General features: G+C 42.1%; 1 protein-coding gene across 2 annotated transcripts in view; it reads right to left on the minus strand.

Annotated features, from left to right (window-relative positions):
• Positions 1-750: 750 nt before the first annotated feature.
• The window catches only part of LOC139996007 (protein apterous-like), a 53,846-nt gene continuing 31,276 nt past the window's right edge, over positions 751-23,320 (minus strand). For both annotated transcript variants that reach the window (XM_072019974.1, XM_072019975.1), the window contains exons 4-6: positions 11,776-12,305; positions 7,386-7,603; positions 751-2,528 (exon numbers count right to left, since the gene is read on the minus strand). In XM_072019974.1, coding sequence (XP_071876075.1) covers positions 2,313-2,528; positions 7,386-7,603; positions 11,776-12,305 — 964 coding nt within the window. In that variant the 3' untranslated portion in view covers positions 751-2,312. The remainder of the gene's footprint in view (positions 2,529-7,385; positions 7,604-11,775; positions 12,306-23,320) is intronic.

The following is a 23,320-nucleotide window of genomic DNA, read 5'->3' on the forward strand; positions in this document are numbered from 1 at the left end:
ACAAGAGTCGAAGATAATTTGCACGGAATCAGCCTTGCGTAATTCGGATTGACGTGCAACGTGTAATTTTAATTTTAATGTTCGCCACTCACGGGATGCGCACTGCTCCTCTAGTTACGCGTAACAGGGTCGTTAAATCGGTTGCCAGCCTTATAAAACCTCGCCCTCACCCCGCCAGTAAATTTCAAGCGCAGAAAACGCCTGTGCCGTTGATTCGAATGTTTCCTACTTTTCCCTCGTTTCCCTCCATATGCGCATATGCATATATTCCGCACGAACGTTTCGTGAAATCGTGTACTTTTTAAATATGCTTTCGTTTTTTCTTTTATAGAGATCAGTTTTGTAGATAAGATTTTACGAAGAAGTTACTTTCTATCGAGCGAAATTTTTGTTTTTACAGAGGATCTTAGATCTTACATTTGCCAGCTAAATAAATAATTGTTTAAAATAAATATTTCCTTTACTTATTATCTAATCTATTTAGATCTTAACCCTTTCGTCCTTTCTTGAGATACGTAAAGAAATATTTTTGTCAGCTATCTTGTCAGTCACTGAGATATATTTTTTTATCTCGTTGCCAAGGAACTAATTTAATATTTTATTTTCTTTGTTCCTCTAAAAATCTGAGAATTGGAATTTTAATACATAGTCGTATTAAAAACTATGAATTCGATGTTCAGGATAGACAAGGCAAGGGATGTGAAACGGTGGCAGAGGGTTTACAAAGAAAAAGTCGAGAGAGGCAGCGAGTATATTGTCAAAATATATTCAATGAAAAAATCATCTTGTAAAATTAGACAATCGTTCCATTCGTTACAAGGGTATTAATAATAGGAGTGATAATAATAATAATCGACGTCATCATTATTACCTTGCCTAACAGAACCGCTACCGAATGCAATTAGAATCCCTACAACCTATAGCGGTGCCTTAAGAAACTCGAGGAACGTCCTTTATTTACAACAATTATCGTGAAATTTACGCCAAGTATTCGCGATCGGGCGCGACGCGAGCGGCAATTCATTCTATCCCTCATTCTTCTTCGATTTATTTCTTCCTCTTCTCATTCTTTACTTGAGCAATAATTACAGTCACACTCGTTAAATTCACGCTCGACGCGCCCGAATTTATTTATAAATAATATATATATATTTATATATTTATATATTCGTATTTATATATACTCGACGTTAAAACCCAACGTTTCGCGCGACACGAAACACACTGGAGTTCTTTGTTTAATTATCAATTTTGATAACTCTTCGTTCACGCGTTTCGACACACGAGTCGATGGTTCGTCGTTGATATTGATCGTCGAGACGCGTTGGATCGAGTTAATCGTAACGATACGGAATCTCTCAATCGCAACCCTTCATCACCTTGATTCGCATAACGATAACGATTACGAAATATTATTGTGTACGTACATAGAATCGTTTAATGCATTCGTTTATTTAAACACGCAATACCAATAGGAAAGTATTACGTTCATCCTTCTTCTACTAACCCCATGGAAACGTTGGATTTTCACACAGCACTGGTAAGGCTTGTAACCTTTAACTAGGCTTACCTCAAAACACTTATAACCAATAAATAGACATCGACAACTAATTACAAACGCTTCCGAGCCGGGTGTACTACATCGCGACGTGTTCCATCGAAACGTGCACGTTTGTACGTGCGTACGTGTGTGTACGTACTTCCGTGTAATCGTTCGTGCACACGTGTCGCGAAATTCACCATAATGTGACAGAAAACTGTAGTAGATCTAGCTTTCTTCGCTTATGCCTCGCTTACAATAAATACACCTTCTATACCGTTCAACTAATCGATTCTTCTTTATTGTACAACTTCCATTTTCCCCCAGATCGAATGCCGCTCGGTCCACATGAAGAACATCCTTACTAGGAGAATCTTATTTTCACCCTTTCACTCGTCTCACGTTTCTCATTATTGTTAGCGTGTTCCGTGTAGGCGTAACGAGCTACATCGTATCGGATCGATAGATTCACGTAGTTACGGGAAAATCTCGTAAGAAATGGTTCGTCGAAAACGAAACAACTTCTTTTTCTTTACACAGCTTCCCACCGAACCCTTTAAACGCCAGATACCACTCGTTCGACGAATAAATTATTCACAGTGTCGTTGTTCGCACGTTCTTAAGGACAAAGGAAGTCGCGGATTCACATAATCGAATAAAACAGTTCATCGTTTCGTTGCGTGACGTCGAACTGGCGAATTATCGACCACGTTAACGACGGGCGTTTTACGAATCGTTCGGCTGGCCTGTCCCGGAAATGGAATTTCGGAGATCACGCGCAGTCCAAGGACGCCAAGGACGCTGGACTGTGTGGTCCGCCCAGCATGAATGGAGGACTCATCGGCGGTCCACCGCTTCCGGTGCTGTTCCCATAAAGCTCAAGGTCGCCAAGGGAACCGCCGTCCACGCTGCCGTCGCATTTGTCCGACTTCCCCTCCTGCTTCAGCACCATGCGCCGCCATTTTGCGCGGGCGTTCTGGAACCAGACCTGCGAACACATCGAAACCACACCGTTGAATGTATATACGTATCGCGTACCTTCGCGTATCCGATGCTTCAGCCGCGAGTGCTGATCGAAGAGAGAGACTCGTACACCGGATACCCGATGAATGTTACTATTCTTCTACGCTTTCGAGTGCATTTTTCTAGCGTTGTTGATATATTTGTTCGCGGATACTTTCGAGTATTTGCTCCGAGCCTTGTTAGAAAGTCGATGAAATGATATAATAGATTATGGAGAGCTTGCAACTCGCATATTTTAGATGTATTACACTGTAGCGTGGAGTGTTTGGTTTTAAAGTATCAGTTTAGTAACGATTTCAGTTCTTAGGAAATATTTTTACTCTCTATACATTATTTTTCTTAGATTGATTTAAACGTAAGAATTCCCACTTTCATGTATAATCGTAGCTTTTCAGATTTCGGCTGACAGAAAACGCTTCTTTTTGGGGGGAGATTTAATCAAATATGTCTCTTTAAAAATCGGACATTAACGCCGGATTAGCGTGTGCTTCCTCCATTTAGCCCGTGTATTTAGATTTGCAAATTGCAAAGTTGAAAGGCGTGTTTTTAACCCTCTAACGCTTTAAAACTTTCTTTCCTCCATTTTCCTCTGGAAGTTCGTAAGTTCGCCATCCTCGAAAGAACATCGCGTAAAAAGAAGCACACCCCAATTTCTGCCGTACCTTTACCACGCCTCGTTGCACCTGACGACGAAAAGAAACGCGGGACAAAAGGAGGTGGAGGACAGTCGCAGCGAAGAGAATGGTCGAGGAGGGCCAAAAAGCTCGCGCGCCACCAATATATCTTCATCGAGGGGGCGCACTCGGAATACAGAGGGAGAAAGAGCGTGCAATTTAAATGCAACCACACGCGCAGTGGCACGTCAACGGGCCAGGCCCTGGCTAGGATAGCTACATCGTCCACACAATGCAACAATATATAATGCCACGATACACAGCCTCGAGCCTCTCCCTCTCGCCACTCTACCCTCTGTTCCCGATAGATAAAAGACGGCCTCGATACACGGATCCGGCGTCGCCATTTTCAAGAGAGTCTCCTCCCCCGCTAACTGAAAACCAGCACAGACTTCCAACCGGCACAACCTGGGTCTCCCCTTCGTGGTCGAAGCGTGGTACGAGTGTTTCTCCCTGTGGCGAACTCGCAAACTCTCTCGCGCGCGCATGTTTGTATTATACATACCTATAACGTAGTTACCACTGTGTAGGTTGTGTGCACGTTTGTACATGTGTATGTAGGTTTGTACGGAGTTTGATAGTGTCGGTGGGTTAGGTACGCGCGTTCTCGTGTATTCGCACATGTATACATAGAACGAAGTACGTAGAGAGACGAGAAGAGAGCGGCGACGAACGCAGCCGCGGCGAATGAGCGAGTATTCGTGCGTTTCGCGATCAATATCAAGCAAGATGGCGACCAAGAACCCTACGCCGCACCGAATACAATAGGCCGGCTCTCGCGCCTCCTCCCCTGGCCAACCCAACGACCCCCAAGCCTTTTCTCTTTCTCCAGATCTTCCGCTGGTTGCTGCCGGCGCCATCGAGTCACCGCGCGCTACTCTATGTCTGCCTGGATCCACGTGAAGAGGCTGTGCTTCACGGGTGCACAGAGCCGCACAAGGATTTCGAGGATCTCGTTCTTTCGCTAGAATAGAAGGAGTCGCTTCCGCAGAAACGGGTTAACTTTATTGGGTGAAGATCGGCGATGGTGGGCTGGGACATGGTTTTGATGCGTGCAGAGGAATGTTTCTAAGAGGAACTGGAAATCGTTTTTGTCGTAGATTCAGAGCGATTATAATGCAGATTCTATGAGCTATGTAAAAGTAGTTTGAACTTTCATGCTGATTTTTTGATTGTTCTCGAAGAGCGCTAATTTTAAAGGATGAGTTCTTTAATCTTCAACCTCTTTTTACATTGACCATGTCGTTCACGTTTCGGCGATCGATTCCTCTGTTCGAAACGAAGGAAAATAATCTTCAACGGAACGTGGCGTCACACGATAAATTACATCGTGTTGCGGTAATAAAATGAATCGTAAATGAAACAAAGATCAAATAAATATTTAGAAACGAATTTCACGGAAATTAAGGAAATCAATTCATTGTTCGATTCGTGTGCAATCTATGGCTCCGACATTTGTCGATTCGATTTGTCGGTTATAATCCAAAAGGATCGAGATATACCGCAGCGTAAACCGAATTATCTACGAATAAAGAACCAGCTAATTTCAAACTCCTATCGCAATAAAATGTCTCCGTACCACCAAAACCCATAAACCCTTCGAATCTTCCTGGAACAATACCAAGCTCCATAAACCATCCTTCTTAAGAGCCTCTTAACTCGAAAACGAATCCGATTAATTCGCCATAAAAACTGCGAAGCAACCACAAAATAACCGGAAATGATTTCGCCCATAATCACACGTTTAGGTCCGAATGTGCAGAAGTCAGTCGGGTCTAATCGGTTCGGTGGCAACGATTTACGCTCGGACAAATGCTCGTTCACGAGGATCTTCGATTCGGCGGATCGATCGACCGAAGTTTCGGAGGTTGGTCTTAACGCGTTGAGACGTGTGTGTCCGCACGTTACACCCGTCCCGGTTCACGAAATAGATTCCTGGCCCGTGTAATTTAACAGTAGTGGGTTAACGAGGGCAGAGCGCGGCGCTCGTTACGACAAAACTTGCCCGGCCGGAGATTTTGAGTAGCGGCGGATTGACGGAGGGCCATAATTACGGGGAAAGGCCACAGAGGCTCGTCGACGGAAATATCACCGTGGCCCATGCGGTTCTTTTACCTCAACGCGCCGCCGGCAGCACGCACTAATTGGGAGAAGCGCGCGCGTACGTCTCCACCGCGCGCGGTTCACCCGCCACGTGAATATTTTTATAGGAGTCCCTGGCAAGCGTGGCGACGACCGAACGCCACGCACAAGGGGTGCAGGGAGAGACAGTGAAAAAAGAGGAAAAACGATCGAACCACCGACTATCCATCTTCCAACCGCGATTTTTGTCTGCACCTTTTTTACTCGCCTCTGGAAACCTACGCGACCCTCCCGAAACCGCAGACCCGGCCTCTTCCCTCCTCGTCTACGGACACCGATAGTTATCTACTCGAAACAACGTCTTTCCGTCGCGACGATCTTTTTACTCCGTTTTTCGCTTTGCTCGCGCTGCTTCGTTTTTTAAGAAAGTAATATTAAGGAAAAGAGGAGTTTGCATTGGAAATGGGGGGAATTGAAAAGTGAAAGTTTTTTAGTCGACTTTCAACTCTTAATACTGCTGTTTGTTCTTTGAATCATTTTAGGATCGTGATAGAATTTGGATTATTTCATTTTTCAATTCTTATATAATACGTAATCGCGGCTTGCCTATGATACCAATCGATACCAATCGATAATTAAATAAAATCGCCATCAACGTATGGGAGGAATTATTTTACAAGAACGAAGAGAATACGAATTTATCACGAATCTAGTAAATTGTCGAGCGTACTAAATGCTCAAAAATATGTTCAACCTCCTTTTGATTAATGAACTTATGCAGGTCCAAACGAAGATAGATGGAGAAAGCTACACAGACATTTCACCAAAGTAGGAGGATGATCGATACTGAGAAAACAATCAGCGTATTTATCTTTCACGCAAAAATGAACCACCGTTTGGCCTAGATCGAAACGTAGGATCTCAGGGAAACGGTAGGACGACGATTTTCCCCGGGACCTTCTCTTTTCGCGTACTAACAATCTCTTCTATCTTTAACCTACCGCCGCGTGTTCCACGTTTTCAAGTGCCGCCGAAATAAACGTAACACGGTCGCATAAATTCCAAAGACACCGCGGCTGGATCGAACAACACGAAGAGGGAACGCAACGATACAATCTGTCCGAAACGACGTAGCCGAAAAGGTCCCGGGGACAGTTTTAGCTGGCCTATGAAGGGCGTCATGCGTCATTGACGGCGTGCACTAATTGGAGGAGGCCGGTGCACGCCCGACGCGAATACTTTTCCCGCGAACCGACCCTGTAAATTTCCTTTTAATTGCGCATCAAGACGATTCCACGCCTCTAAATATTTTGTCTAGCGTGGAAATACGGTGGAACGTTCAATGTGTAGACGATTCAGAAGATTGAATTTGACAGAAGATGATGTGCTTTATACATAAGTATAGTCATTCGTAAGAATTTTTGTATCTTCTATAAGGGCACTGTTCTTGTTCCAATTAATTAAATCTTCGTATAATTTTGATCAATTTATAGTAATGAAGAACACATAGAGTTTGATTAGCCGTACAAACTCATGATAAATTGGTAATTAAAAGTAGCATTTACTATCATCTTCCTATGGTAAGTTTTTCTATGGTTCAATTCAAATAAGGAAGTTGATAATTACCAATTGCTATAAGGAACACAGTATATATTATAACGAATAATATAAGAGCAACTAAATTAATTATATTAATTTACAAAAATCTGATTTTAAACCCATGTCGTTAAAAATCATATTATAAAATTAAGAAGTATCCAATGTCTCGCCAATACGTCTATACGTTTCAGGAAGAGTCTCGATTAATTAACTCCGAAGAAAGCTACTCTTAGGCCAGGAAACCGATTATATATGCCACAATATCAATGTGCAGCGAACCACCATCCAGAGCATCGTCAATCAATAACAAATTTTCCCAAGGCAAAAGCGGACACACGTCCAAGTAACGATGACACATTCCGCGAATCATCGAACGTCGCAAAACTCGATTCCACGATTAAACTCGAATAAATGTAGCACGAAACGAAGACTATGGCTATGGCTTCGTCAGCGGATCGAAAGCTTACCTGTAACACCCTTTTTGGCAAGCCAGTTTTCTGGGAAAGTTGCTTGAGATCCTTCGCGTCCGGATTGTGATTGATCGCGAAGTAACTCTTCATCGTCCTTAACTGGTGATGCTTGAAACTCGTTCTCATTCGTTTTGTTCTGCTATTGGAACCAGGTATGCCGGGAGTCGCCGGTCCTCCTCTACCGAAGGGCATATCTATGTAGTCCGCGTTCAAATCTGCAACATAAATTCCCAACATCCGGATTATGCGTCTTAATTAAACACCAGTGTCGCGGGCTATTTTTGAAGTCGCCCGTATCGCCTGTATCAGTTAGGGGGATCTTTTCCCGGCGGCGATGGACCGAACCTCTCTTCGCGCGCTAAGGGTTGGACCCGGCTTTGGATTTATGTTCCGCCTTCCACGCAGCTCGTCTCGCCGATACCACGAAACGTCAATATCGCCGCGACTTTATTTACCGTCGTTTATCCTTTACCGACTAATTGTTTAAATGAAAGCGTTAATGATATGGAGGTTTGATAGGGAAGATTTGTATCTACTTGGTTATATTTTTTTTTCGGTTGGATTATTTGGAAGTTTGTCAGTCGTGGATTTTCTAGATATATACCGTGCGGTACCTGACAATCCTTTTGAACCGATTCTGTCATTTGTTCTATTGTTTTTTGAAATCAATAAAATCGAACGAATGCAATCTTTTTATTAGTATAATTATAATACTTTCTATTAGTATAGTATAAATACGCATGGAATGAAACTTCCTTCCTTTAAGACCCGCTAAGAATTAAATTCAAGGAAACTGGAACATGTTTTCCCTGCCAAATTCCTAACTTCTCTTCGTATTACCATCGCCTATCAATTTCACTGCTTCATAGCAAACACGCTACCGAAAAATCTCATCGAAAATCAAAAGCGATAGGGGGCGACGCGTCTCGATCGGAAATAAAGTTATCGTGGCAACAATTGCGGACTCTCGAGGCAATGCGAAGAACCGTCGGAAGCGGCAATGCGGCTGGTCGCGACTCTAGCGCTGTTTGATGTGTATCACAGCTCATTAGCTCCTCGAGTGCAAACAAGAAGGGTGATAGCGTATGCGAAAGACCAGTGGATACACGGCCAATTACAACTCTATGCAGCAAATAGTTTGCAGGCACGATACCTCATTCCGGTATATCTATCCTGTCCCCGAGACTTCGCCAGTCCACCAGAGAATAAAGCGACGCGACGACAGCCGTCCAGCCAGATGCCGGATCGATAAGATCGAGATCGGTCCTCTATCGCGTGGAAATCTACGAAACCGCTGACTCGTTCACGATGAACGACCGTTCTTACATATTTTTTTTTTTTCTTTTTTCTCTTTGCCCGTTCATTCGCTACCGTTCGCTATCTGAACTGGATCCTGCGAACTTCTGCCGCTCAATCGATGAACTTTTAGATCTCACGGAGATCTTATGAGAATTTCTAATTACCGCGTTAGATGATTATTTGGAACCGTGAGAGAGTATCGATATTCCCTTTCCTATTTTTATACTATACTACGTGATGTATTTTATGAAAAATAGAGTTCAGATTGTCGAACGACTTAATTTCATTACTGTAACAATCAATTCTGATAAGATCAAATTCGTTACTGAATAGATTCGATCTTTTAAATCATCGTATCAGACAGTAAAAGAGTATAAATACCTAAAGTAGGAAGAGATAGCATATCTTAGAATAATGTATTAATTCCAAGGTTAAACGAGTTGGAAATATCTCACAAAAAAATTCAACACAACCTCGTCTTCTCGATCTGAAACACTGTCAAACGACCACCACGCGTTCTAAAACGAAGCACACCTCGAGATAAAAGGAAAAACTGGAAGAAATTCTAGTCGAAGAGGCCCGACGACCTTGCCAGCGAAAAAGGTCCAATCGACGAAGGCCCCCCTATCAAATTATTTTATTTCAAACGATAAATTCTCGCGCGAGGCTGTCCAGCCAGCAAACAGAACAAATAATTTCCAGTCATCCGTGGGTCCCGTGTCGAGACATCATCGTTCGCGGACACGAACCACGAGATCTTTTTCACAGGAAACAGCCAAAAGAAAAGGACCCGGAGAAGAAAGAAAGAGGAAGAAAATGAAGGAACAAAAAGAAAAGTAGAGGAACTGGTCCCAGGGTAGAGAACAGCGCACGGCCGGTGGTTCGTCGAGGCGACTCGTCTCTGGTCCCTCCTCTGTTCCCACGGTCGGTCAACAATCGAAATTAAGTTCTCGAAGGCGGAGAAGGAAGCTGCCGCGGCGCGCTGCCCACGCGCTACACGTACACGCTTTGTTGGGATTGGATTCGTGAATTTATGTCGCGGCGACAAATTTTATCAGGGTTCGGTGGCAAACACCACGCGCCCACGCGCGCCCGTAAATCACCGGCGGAGCACACACCTCTCGGGGATTCGTCGTGTTACGTGCGCGTACCGCGCGATCTCTGACCGCGTGGCCGAGGCCCTCGTACCAACGTCCACCGATCCGGGACCCTGCAGCTCGTGTAAGAATTTTCGTGCACGCGATCGCGATCGTGCCCCGACACCGACGATTGAAAATCCCCGCACCTGATCTAGGTACACTTTGGAACTGTTCTTAAAACATGGATGCAAAGGAACGGTTAAATGCGAGTTGGCATGAAGTCTCTGTATGGTGATTCGAAGCGGTTAGATTACAGTTACGAGGAACGTTATGTGGGCAATTTGGATTGCTACGTAGTTAAGAAGAACGTCGATGAAATCAAGATGAAGTATCTTCGAAGTCTTAGGTAACATTGATTGTGTTTGGAACGAAGAAAAATAGGAGTTGCTCGTAATTTTACGTGATATCTACTCTATTGGAGGCGGAGTCTTCCACGTTGATTTGATTAAAATCATTAAGTTACGTCGAACGTAATATGAGGCCTTCTGATAATTAAGAAGATCGTTGATAATATTAAAAATCGAGATATATCTTTTAAATATCATTACTTGTTTGTAATACAGGAATTGTGTCATTGTTTTATCGTGCTATAGCTTTCCATGTTGATCATTAACAATTCATGCTGCGGTTAAACGGAACATTTAACGTTCTTTCTCATCTTAGATTAATCGAATACAGAGAATATATGAATATTAATTGATCTTGTGTCAGGGACGACTCGAATTTTGATAAATAAGATTAGCGTTATTGATTGTTAATAAAGTTAGATTTGCCTAATTTGTACAGATAAAAGTGGTTCAAAGGTCAACGCAACGATAGAGAGAATTTTCTGGCGTGTGTTTCGGTATAACAACGTTAAAAGTAATAAACGTTAATTTAATGGAGCAAAAATAATGACTCATTGACGAATTACAATGTTTTAGCACAGCTTAATTGAATTGCGATAAGCACGCAGTTTTCGTGCTATTAATTTTTCAAGATGAGAAGTTCAACAACACTGAGCGCCTCGTTTTTCAAAGCTACTGACGCGGTTTGCGATATTTTCTTGTTAAGCAAACATTCGACCACTTCACGGTCCAAAAAATCGTACAGCAATTTTGCGGAGTTACACGTCTCGTGCTTTCTAATTGCAAACTATGATTATTGCGTGATACATTCCAGCACAATGCTCGTACAACGTGTTTCTATTCCAATTTGCATCTGTTCTATCGGGTACGTTTCACCTTCATTTGCGATCGAATCTCTGAAACGTGTCTACACATACGTACACTATTCGCTGCCAGAATGTTAATTCGCGCGTGAAGAATTTCTCTAAAATAACTTTTGCATTCCTCGAGGGACAATGTGCAAAGCTTTTTATAAATCTGGTACGTGGTGCAACCGAGAAAGCGATGAATCACTTTGCAGCTGTTAGGATGCCCGCAAAATCGTCCAACAGCATGCGATACGAAACAGAATAATATGCTTCGGAAGAATAACGAAAAACAATGCGACCGAGTTTCCTTCGAATATTCTAAAACACTGGATTACGCTTGATAGTAGAAACGATCCAGATAATTCGTAGACACAAATTCTTCTTTCTAAGCCACATAACTCGATGAAAATGACGAGTGATCGAGAAACATAACTATTATCGTATAAATATATTTTGCTGCTACATGGAAGCTAAAAATATAAAGAAACAGTTAATTTAGAATGTTGTTACCTCGGAAGATCGTTTAGCCAAAAATTTAAAGAGATAAGAAAGTGTATGGTATTTCTCTTGAGAATTAATTTTAAATTAATTATAAAATTAATAGGAGATTAAGCGTAGCGCTTAAACACGAACCTATACGAGAAAAAACTACGGCTTTACGGTAAAACGAATCACTCTGTAGTTCGTTTCTTTCATCAAGCGCATATTCGTTTTTCCCCAAAACTTTTGATCAGACACGGGTAACGACACTCACCTATGTTGGCGGTCATAGTTTCGAGATCCTTGGGTTTCCTCTTCCTAGGCCTACCCTTCTGTCTTGGCGGCGGCACAACGGCGGCGCCATTGAAGTACGGTACCTTGGGTGGTGAGCCTGCGTCGGGTATGGATGGCGTCGAAGGTTGAAGCGGTACCGGGCTTACGTGGCTGTGGGGATGCTGAGGATGCATCGAGTGATGCGGGTGAGACGGATGGGAGGGATGATGATGATGGTGGTGAAGGAATTCCGGCGAGGGGAACGGTTGACCGGGATAGTGTGGACCGGGCGGATAAACCGGAACCGGAGGACTCTGGGACGGGTGCAGCTCCGCGCCCATCTCGTAATGCATTCGACAGAGAACTGTGCCATCCCTCATCCCGAAGTGATCGCCCTTGGTCAGCGGAATCGCACAGGCGGCACACGAGAAGCAACGGACATGGAACACCAAGTCTCTGGCTCGCATCACCAGCTCCGAGGCCAGGATCGCTGCGTGGCATCGGGAACATCGTTTCATACTGCCAAACATTCTGAAAAAAATTTGGATTTAAAGTTATATATGTGGGGACAATGTGTTTTTTTTTTTTTTTTTTCTTTTATTTTTTATACTTGAATCTATGAATGAGACATTTGTGAGACATTCCTTAAAATGTAGGTAATTTTAAGTTCGTTTTTTTTTTTTTTTTTTATCACTATCATAAAAACGTTCATATTTTTCAGCAATACCAACGTGTTCTTTTATTAGGACAAAATCATGATTATACCTATATGTTTGCTTATTTTTGTTGTATTGCTTTAGCTCTAACTATGGATAACATATTGAGGTAGATATGAAGTATCTTGTTGAAAGCGCCATATGAACGACCGTGCAATAACGTGTCTCGCTCATATACATATTGGGATGGTTTAAAAGAATTCTTTTGTAATTATCGAATAATCCCTGTAACGTAAGCGACAGTTTTAAATATATATGATAATAACGACATAAATGTTGTTTTACACACGTATAATATATCTCTAAAATAATATGATGTTTCAACGGGCAATAACTTGGCCTAAAGTAGCCCGATCCTTAAGCTCCCAATTTGCAAGACGATCACACAGCCCGGTTAAAAAGCCAGGGTAACTAAACGTTCTAGCAAAGTTACGCCGCTCTTGGTCCGTGGGGCATATCTTTGGAACTAAACCGGCCAATTAACAGGGCAAGAAATCGAGCGACGTTGGTACAACGCCCGCCGACACCGGGATACATACAAACAGATCGAACCGGCGGCCATAACAAAAATAACCAAGAAATTATCGTAACTGCGGGATGCAGGCGGCGCCCATTTTTCCATTCACTTTAAACGATACAAACACATCCGCATGGGGAATGTTTCTCATCGTCCGAGATATCCACCGTGTCCCACAGATAGGGTTCCGTTAAATCGAGAGAAAAAAAGGAGAAAAAAAGGAGAAAAAAACGAAAGAAAGGAAAAAGGCAACCGGCAAGCAGATAAACAGCCACCGCCAGAGAAGTGTCCATGGCACGAACGTGGATCGAAGTGGAACAGAGACAGAGACGACACATAGAAACTCGGTGATATCGCGAAGGTAGGGAAGGGACACGTATGGTAAACCGCGGTGAAGCAAAAGGGCGGAAAGGGAAGGAATACGCCGATGCAACGGGCACCGTGACATCGCTACTGCATTAGCGGCACCCTGCAGTCTCCATTACCGAAGCCGGTCGACTATCTACTCGACATCCACCACGGCTACCTACCTAACCACCTATCTCACTCTCCACCTCCTCCCAAATATATTACGTCGCCTCGCAGCCGTACTAAAGAACCTAGATAGAGACGTGCCCGATCTTATAACCCTGATGCCACGTCGGATCCAGTCTCCGTTAAGTTGCTCCGCACCATATAGAAATATATGGTAGGCATAATCATGGCGTTTCAGACGTATGTAGAACGATCCTCGAACCTGGGTCATTGGTCGGTCTTTGAGGTGTTCTGAGACGAATGTTCGAAGAATAATGAGAAAAATGGCTCGGTCGTAATGTTATACACGACTGTCGCTGAAATTATTGTTCGTGTATATCGTTTAGATATTTTTATTTGTATCTGAAATAAAGAGAACCGTCTCTCTATTACTTGGGACCTAAATAATTGGAAAATTGCATCGCCTTGAAAAAACATGGCAGAGAAGATCGAGTATATGCAAATAAATTTAAGTAACACTACAGATTATTAAATTTTCTTACAATATGTTTTAAGCTATGATTCAAAGAAACGCGAATTGTGTAAAAGCGTGAGGTTGAAGCAGAAACTATTTTATAGAAGAGACGGTCTTTCTTTCGATCTCCCTCGAATCATGTCAACACGCGTAGCCAGACAATGATTTTTCTGAGATCGACGCGATATTGATGGAATGAATAGGGAAATGCGGGAAAACAAAAGGAGGATGTGGCCACGCGAAATCGTGCACGCACCGCGGAGCAACGATCTCAGCAATTGGAAAACGAGAAAATGGGGAATAACGATCAGATATCGCGTAACGGAAAAGCAAGCCAGACTCCGCGTAACGAGTTTCGTTGTTTCTCGATGGAACAACGACTCGGTTTGCTCGGTATTCTCGTCTCGAAAAGGGAACACGTCCGATGCATACCCTGTTCGATAACACAATGAAATGCAAACAAAATTTTAAAAAACCTATTCATCTAATATCTCCGTTAACACGGTCTGTATAGTGCATTAAATCTACATAAAGCTTGTTTAAACTCTTTACCCTACCAAGCATTTTAACAAATAAAGCTTCTTCTTAATTAATTATACATTACATTCTATTAATAACAATAAATGAATAAAAAATCAAATTACTTAATATTATACGTTCAATTTTTCCCAAACAGATATTTTCATCCAAAATAAAACGAAAAAGGAAAAGAAGGAAAAAGGGGAAGAATGTAATCTAATTGTCATAACGTTGTATGTACGCAACCTCTACACGTTATCTCGCTGCATAATTCTAAATGAGTTAATAAAAATTCCAATATATTTGTTTCATTACCTACCTAAATTCAGCCATAAAGCAACTAACGATAACAAAAGATTCTTTTCCCCTAACAAACACCTTCAACAATCCTCGGAAGAAGAATAACAAAGATGAAACTGTTATTGTACAAACTCGAAAGAGGGCCAATCGGTTACCCAACATGCTCGAATGGATCCGATTAGGCAAAAATACGCCGAGTTATCCTGCTGAGCGCAAACCGCAGCCATTGTATTCTATATGTGTAGCAGGATTGGGGCTGTCAATAGGATCAGAACAACGATAACAATGTGCCTCGAGTCAAGAGACCCTCGACGAGATTTACCGTGCCTAATCCATTAGATTAGGTTTAGGTTTTACCAGGGACTAGGTTAAATCCCTTCGACTCGAAGACCATGTTCTACTGTGCAACGTTGTTCGTCGAAATCTTTCGCACCCATCGTTGGAGACAGCGTGCCGAATGACTGGCTACTTTCATCGTTGGCGTTCAAGTCGTTTCGGCCGTGTCCCTGTGAAGAGGTGTTGACACGGCTTGACGCTAACTCCCGTCGACGTTTGAATAGAACTTTGAATCGAGTCTACTTGTCGGGCTCGCCTGGGGATCGAATATTTTTCTAACTCGATTGGAGGAGCCTGTTCGGTTGAATGTGAAATTGAGGAAGAGGATTAATTTAGTTTGAAGTGAGGTGTAGTTCGATGTTGATGGTGTTTCGTAGGGGTTGAGGAATAGATCGATATGACATAGAGAAATTATAGAAATCGTTACAGCACTTACAGAAAATTTCCATCCACTTTTAATATTACGCGTATTATAAATAAATATTTATCAATTAGTCAATTATTAAGAACTCGACTGGTTCTGTCATACTATCAATCTCTTCAACTGATCAGAAACCCAAACTTTCCATTTCATTGATCCATCGGTCTTCCTCCATAAGTCTCTCGTACATCCTTTTCAGGCCCAAACACCTCAGAAACCTGCAAGGTATTTACAGCAAAGAGAGAAATCCGTGAAGGTAACTAGGATAGAGTCGGTTTTGGCTATTCCTTGCCGTTGGTCGACGCTGTCTTCAGCCTCCCCACGAGGGCTGTCCCGCCGATGGATGAATGAACGAGCTCCACGACCGGGAATAACCTCATTCACGCGCTTCCATCCGTCCTTCCACGCTCATCCTGGTTCCACAAGGCACGGTGGGGGGACGCCCGCAGAGTTTTACAAGATGCGCCATATGCGATACATTATTATACAATGCGAGTTGCCGCGGTATTCTAAGCGCGGCCAGAGCCTCGCTTTTTCGCCCGGCTCCTAAACGGATCGTACCCAGTCCGCCACAAAGAGTCGGAAATCTTTTATAATACGCGAACTACTCGCGCGGCGCTGGGACCACTTGCCGCGCGTTCGCACACTCGTTGCGTCCGTCGACCACGTGGATATTCTCTCCCTCCGTTTCCATTTCCTTTTCTTTCTTTCTTTCTCTCTTTCTTTCTTCCTTCCTCATGCAGCTTCTTTTGGTTCGTAGCCTCGTTGCGACCGCTTTCTTTTCGGTTCGCTTTCTTTGGCCCTCGAGAGATGCCCGCGAGGACACGAGCCCCGCAGAGGCCGCGATTTCTCACGTGCCGTCTCGAGAAAGATGTAAGACTCCACGCGTCTTCATCCTTCGACCGTTGCACCCCGCGGTTCTCGTTCTTCTCGCACGCTTCTGGGGGTGATTTTTTTATACATTGTACGATGTTGGGTATTTTCTCTTTTTTCTATTTTTCTCTTCTTTTTTTTTTTTTTTCATTTTGGTTCCTGTTTCTCTTTGTACGATTGTTGGTAGGCGCGAGGAGGAGATCGTGTCGAGTTTGGAACAGTTGGAGAGATGTTTCTGAAGGTTTGATTAGGATCACTGTGCCAAATAACTTTTGATAAAGATTTAGTAGAATTGGAGTTAAGCTTGAATAGTTTTTATAGGATTGTTGCTTATTTGGATTATATTAAACGTTATCTTAATATTTCTCTAAAGAAGTAGTTCGTAAAAGTTACGATCTTGTCCAGATTTGTATTCTTAAACAGTTTTTTCTGTACTTGGTTGTTACGTTAAAACTTTTTAAGCGTTTTGTATTATGTAAATTTTGCCTACAAGCAATTGCATCGCTTACACTTGTGATACGGGTAGAAACATTCCAAACTACTGTACGAAACACTTAACATATCTCTAATGAAGATTCGCCATTAAACGAAGAAGCGTGCAAGCCAAACGTCGTTAAGATTTCACAAGCTGCAACCTGCAATCCAAAAATTGTAAGAAATTCAAAGTTCTTCGCTCGATTAAACATTCCAGTAATTTCTTTTAATGTATTCGCAAATTCTAGCCAGCCACTCTTGCTGAATTCTCACAATCATATCGTTAAAAGACTCTTGCAGAAATGTTAAAAGGAAATAGTAATCGTGAGAGTAAATGACCTGTCATCGGAAGTAGAAGATGAAAAGAGCGATCATTTTCCCCAAATTGTATTACTAGAATTCACATCCAACTTTACACATCGCGATCAGAATCAAATTATTTTTATACGATGTCAACTTTTCTGCATTTTTCTTTCTCCAACTATTATGAAACTTTCTATGTCAAAAGACAAAATAAGTGCCCTATATTGTTACCATATTCTTTATGTCGGTGTGAAAAACTTAAATACGATAAGAATAATGATTCGTAAAATACTTCAGAAATGGATGGAACGTGTCAAGAATATTTCTAAGTAAATATCAATGTGACGTTATCATTGAAATGTTGACTTCTCGAAAAGGGTGTGTTCTCGTGTAAAATTTTTCGGAATCGTGGAAGACGTTTTCTTCGATATTGTGTCGTGTTCTCGTGGCATTTGTCAGGCCGCGCGCGGACATTCAAAAAGATCCAGTCCCGCTTCTATTCGTTCAGCAGCGTCGTATGTTAAAGCGGAGGCCGTTGACAAGTCGCGCAGGGATTAAGAGAACAGGCCTCACGATGCTGTAAATTATTATTTTCACGATAAAGGCATGTCCACCTCGACTGGAATCCCGGGTGTAATTAATGCATCCACCGATAAACGATCTGCTTCTGTCCTTCCTACGGCCGCGAATCTAATCGACAAGATTCGACGATCGTGGCTACCGTCCTCGTTGGGAACGTGACTGGGTTGTTGAAAGAGAAAAGTAGCAGAAAGGAAGATTTTGAGACATGCCAGGTACGAAACGCAACTTACTTCGATGTTTCTTACATACACTGTAATTTTAATTAATTTATCTAATTTAGTACTGGGTAATTTAGTAACAAAAGTTCGCCTTGTTTCTATATTTATTGTATAAATAGAGAAAACGGGACGAATATATTCGTATTACAAACTGATATTTCTTCATAATGGTTTTCATTTGTTTATCGAATGCGTGACGTATCCATACGATAAATAACTTAACCAAAGCTATTGCGGCTATTCTGTTAAAATTTTGTACCAATAGATATCGTATCTTACCGTATCCTACAGCTCTCTAGCTCCTTACATAAAAACAAAACCACCCTTCGAATAGCAGAACCAGTTCCCCATCACGCTATACATTTACCATTTTCCATATATACCATTCTACGCTTCATTTCTACTCAAATAGAGATCGTTACAGACCGGAGTGGCAGCGAGCGAAGCGAGACGCGCGGCAATGAAAGTCGCGGTGACAGGAACGCGGTGAAAATCTTGTCGGGATAGGCCTGTCCGGTATCCAACCATCAAGGAAGATGAACGATAATGCAAGAATACCATGATCCAGATTAATGCTCGAACACCGGGCAGCGTCGCCGCCGGCGACCCACGCGTGTGCGTGTCCTCCGCCGTCGGGGGAGATCCGCGGCGTATCCGCCCGGTAGCCCGTAGCTACATTATTCATAAAATAAAACGCGCAACCATTGGTTAGTCTGCGCGCAGACGACGCGAGAAAATCAACGAGAAAATGCAGCGGGCCGAGACAAGCCCAGCCGCTGTTACGAAAAGATTATTCAGCGAATCATTCGGTAAACCTAGCCGCTACTTCCGCTCGCGGGCCGTCCGTAATAAAATGATATACACTGTCGAACTTCCGCTGACGAGGCACTTTCTAAAATGAAATTTCGCTTCTTTTTTTTTTTTTTTTACAAATTTGTCGAAGAGGAATTCTGCATATTGAGATTTGAGATTGGTAAAGGTTGAAGATTAGATTAAATCACGAATGATCATCGAATGTTGGAACGTTGATAAAGGGGTTATAGACTAAAGAATGATATTGGAGTAAGCTCGTAGCGAAATTTTGTAGAGTTGATATTTTAAAATTATACACACGCGCTTTCTTTCGGTAATTATAACAGAATGATACTATCGACGAATTTGCAGTTCAAATTCCACCAAATGATCTCGGTCAACCTCTGTAACAACACTTCATTACGTAACTCTCGTTGCGTCTCTTAAACAAACTTATAATTCATCATCCAACGACAGCCAATAATTAAGAAGAAAATCACACTACCTCGAGAGATGCATATTCTAATTCTCAATCGTGGAAAACTAAGAGTGTTGAGATCGGATCAGTGAGACTCTTAGTAACTGGAGATTCCCTGAGTCGAGAAGCATACGAAGAACAATGTTGCAGAGGTACATATGGAAATCCAGAGCATGATATTGTGAGAACGAGGAAACACGCAATGTTCTCGGTAGATAAAAGAGCTTGGTCGACCTTCTGGTTACAGGAAACGCGTAGACTATCCAGGTAAAGTTAGCATCGGTTGCGTAGCGGAACCAAGCTCTTGGAAACGAAAATTTCCAACATGGAAGAAGTATCCCCAAGGGCAAGCGTGTCGCGATGGCGAAGATCCCCCGGCTGGATTAGACATAAACATGTCATACCGGCGATATCAACGCCAATAACGTTGCAAAGCGAACAAGTCGCCACGATATCGCTGCTTCCGATCGCCTCCCCACGGGGGCAGCCAGCGGGCAACAAAGAAACCAAAAAGGGAAACGTCTCTGGAATCGCATACCGTGAAAACTTCGCGGCTGATGTATCGATAAAACGCGTTGGCAACGTTAATCAAGCACCTACGGTGCCATGGAACAATCGTTGAGAAAACGGTGCGCAATTGCGTCGATGGTTGCGTAATATAATATACAGTGCCGTGCAAAAGTCTTGGCCCATCTACGATGGCGATCTCTTAATAATAATAATAATCATATGATGTTTAAGAAACATTTCCATACAGAATTACCTGGAAATCTTTAGATATTTTAGTTGTGTAAATGGTAAGTAAATGGTAAAAAAATGAGTTTATTGAAAAATTGGTGCAAAAACTTTTGCTATAGAGAGGACAAAACAAGTTCAGATGTCAACTTCGATGTTTCAATTTCAAATTTTTAAAAAATTTCTAGCGATAGAAAAACAATCGCGTTAAAAATAATCCAAACGACACGGTCGGATTAATACGTGTCGACAGACTTAAAATATATAGACTCAAGTATATTTATAGTTATCTGTAAAGATAAAATATTTATTTGACAGATCTTATTCGATATTGTTTTTATACTTGTATATTTATGTCTATATAATTATCACTGTGTTTGATCGCGCAGCTAAATGATTACAATATCATCGTGTCGAGTACGACGAAAGAGACAGCGAGGAAGAAGGGAACGGTCTTTATCGATGCAGAATTTGTATCCGGATTGTCGTTTCGCAGCCTTTCGCGGCTACCGTTTCATTTTATTCGGTTAACGAACGAGAATCGAACGCGAGAACCGACTCGATACACGACTATTGGTCTCTAAGGGTACAAGTGGAACAAGAGCGGATTACGAATTGATTCGGCCTGAAAATGGCCAGAGATATCCATTTACGAGCACCCACTCGCCAGATGGGGAAAATTTATGTCCCCGGTTTCTTTTCGCTTTAGGAATTATTAGCTTCGCAGTTTGGCGCGAGGGTTACGCTTGATTTTCCGACCGAACGATTAGTCTTTGAAGCAAGCAGCCTCCATCAACGTCCTGACATCCATCATCGAATGGATACACGTTGGATCACGGTCGTGTTTGTTCGGGTTGCGAAAGGGAAGCTGGACAAATGATTTATCTAGTGGCCCTCGAAGCCGATTTCCGGTTATCGTTTGTTTTTGGTGTGGACGTTTGATTATAGATTGGTGATTCTTTTGCAACTGAAAGTAGGGAGATGAATGGTATCAATGTTAACCTATTAACAAGATCACTCCACAGAATAAAACGAAAGAGATCACGAGTCTTCGCAATCATTCGCGATAGACAATCCATTTTAATAAAATGGTTTAAGTATTGTAACACGTTATTGCGATGAATTATTAGAGTATGAATTACACAATTGTCAAATTAAGACTGCTAAAATCTGATTAACGACTGAAAAATGTAAACGAAATAACCGTTGTATAAAAAATACGCTACTTGGAATTATAATAATTTTCAAGCTCAAAGCAAAAATATTTCACATTTTACAAACTTCAAAAGAAAATACACAAAGAAAACAATAACTTCGATAAATTCACTCGTTATCCATGAGGTATCAATTCCACAAAAATTGTATCCTATTAAAAATTCAATCCAAAAGGACTGGGATTATTTTTTCTCCTCTTTCTCAAATAGTAACTCGCCCAAGCCCTAACCATCGGCCGTAAAACCCTTTCTTCCCCACGATATATAGTAATAATCACAGGATTACCTCGCGAACCGGTGCTTATCTCCCGAACAGTCTAATCTGAATATTGATCTACGAAGAACGTAGGAAAAAGGGAAAAAAGAGGCGGGCCCGAGGAAATATAAACTCGCCGGGAAGACACGCTGCGTCCTGTGATATGTGGGGTATCTAGCCAGAGGGTACGTAGCTCATCTCCGCCGGTGCAATAAATACGTACGATTACAATGTTACGCGGCTGTAACTCAGCCGCGCCTCCGTTGCGCCTAGCAATGCGCTCGGAAATTTACGACGAACCTGATTCGACCATTCCTAGTTGTATCGAATCTTCAGGCACTAAGACGCTCAAAATATAATCTTCCACTGCAATTTGGTACCATTTTTTGGTCCCCCCGATACTTCTGTATTCGTATTGCTTGGATCAGTATTTACATGAGATTGAATAATTTAAGATTCGTACGGTATCGTTTAAGCATAGATCGAGATTAAAAGTTGTTTTGTATAAAATCATTCGTAAATGAAATATCGTGATTGTCATCCAAAGCTATCGATCAGGAATTTCATGCTCGAAACTTATCCAAGCTGAATTTGGCTCTGAATCCTAAATTAAAAATAATAGAAGTCTTTCAATAATCCGAGATTCTACTAGCCCGATAACAACAATAAAGACACAAAATATTTTTCAAAACTTCTATCAAAATCCTCATCGATCTCAATAATTTAGCTCATAATACTCAAACTTCTAACAACATTCCTCCCATGATTCCCTTTAAAGAGACGAGAATTCCATTTAAAACCTCGAAACCTACCCAAACCTCTAAACCACCAACAAACTCTCCATATACCAAAACAGAAACGCTGAATCGTTACTGGCGGTGGAACACCTCGATGAGCAAGCGCAGAGAGACAATCTATCTAGTCGTTCATCTGCACATGTCCAAGGATCGCTGGAGACGGCACACGGAGAACAGGAAGAAGAAAGAGGGTAGTCGAGGGCCGAGAATCGCAGTAACCCGATACTTTTGCGGGGATGGTTTATGTGGTGACACTCGCAATTCTGTGGTAGACACACGACTCATCGTGACCTTGCGGGTCCCTCCGAGATGGACCCCCTGCCGGGCTACGCCGAATCCTCTTACGAAGTAACGATGACCAACGGCCGAGCCACTCGTAAAAACTCCGTACGAATACGAGGCATATGCAGAACCAAGTTTACACGCGCGAACGCGTCGCTGGCGTGCGTACGAATTAAGGGCCCACCGAGCTTCGACCGCCGCCTCAGGGTATCGAACAGGGGACCTTTTTAACCGTTTCGACCGTCTCTGAAATTGTACGCTGTAACGTTGGTAGAGTTTGATAACGGAGAACACTTGAAGAAATGTTGAGTGAAATTCGTGATGATGATGGAGGATTCACAAAAAGAATATAAGATTGCGCGGCTGTTTCATAAGTTTCGACGTTCTCTTTCTGGGACGAAATGTTTGCATAACGAATACAATCATCGACATGTTGTTTTTGGCTTTTCATCGCTAATTAATTTCGTTCTAAATCTTTTGGTGAAAATTTCCTGTCAGGTTCTTGAAAATCATTTTTGGCATATTTTTACATGAAGAGCTTGCAGGCGAATCGAATTAATATTTTAATTTGTCACTATTGCTCCTTTTTGTGATATTTACCAAGTATAACTATATATAATTATATATTTGTCAAGTATCACGAGTGCTTTTGATATCTCGATGCATTAATTAAATTTTAATCTTCGATATATATCTTAACAAATAAAAGTTGAAAAGTAAAAAATAATCTGGTAAAAAGATAAGA

This window comes from Bombus fervidus, chromosome 17, assembly GCF_041682495.2.
Source record: "Bombus fervidus isolate BK054 chromosome 17, iyBomFerv1, whole genome shotgun sequence".
In the NCBI taxonomy this organism is placed as follows: domain Eukaryota; kingdom Metazoa; phylum Arthropoda; class Insecta; order Hymenoptera; family Apidae; genus Bombus; species Bombus fervidus.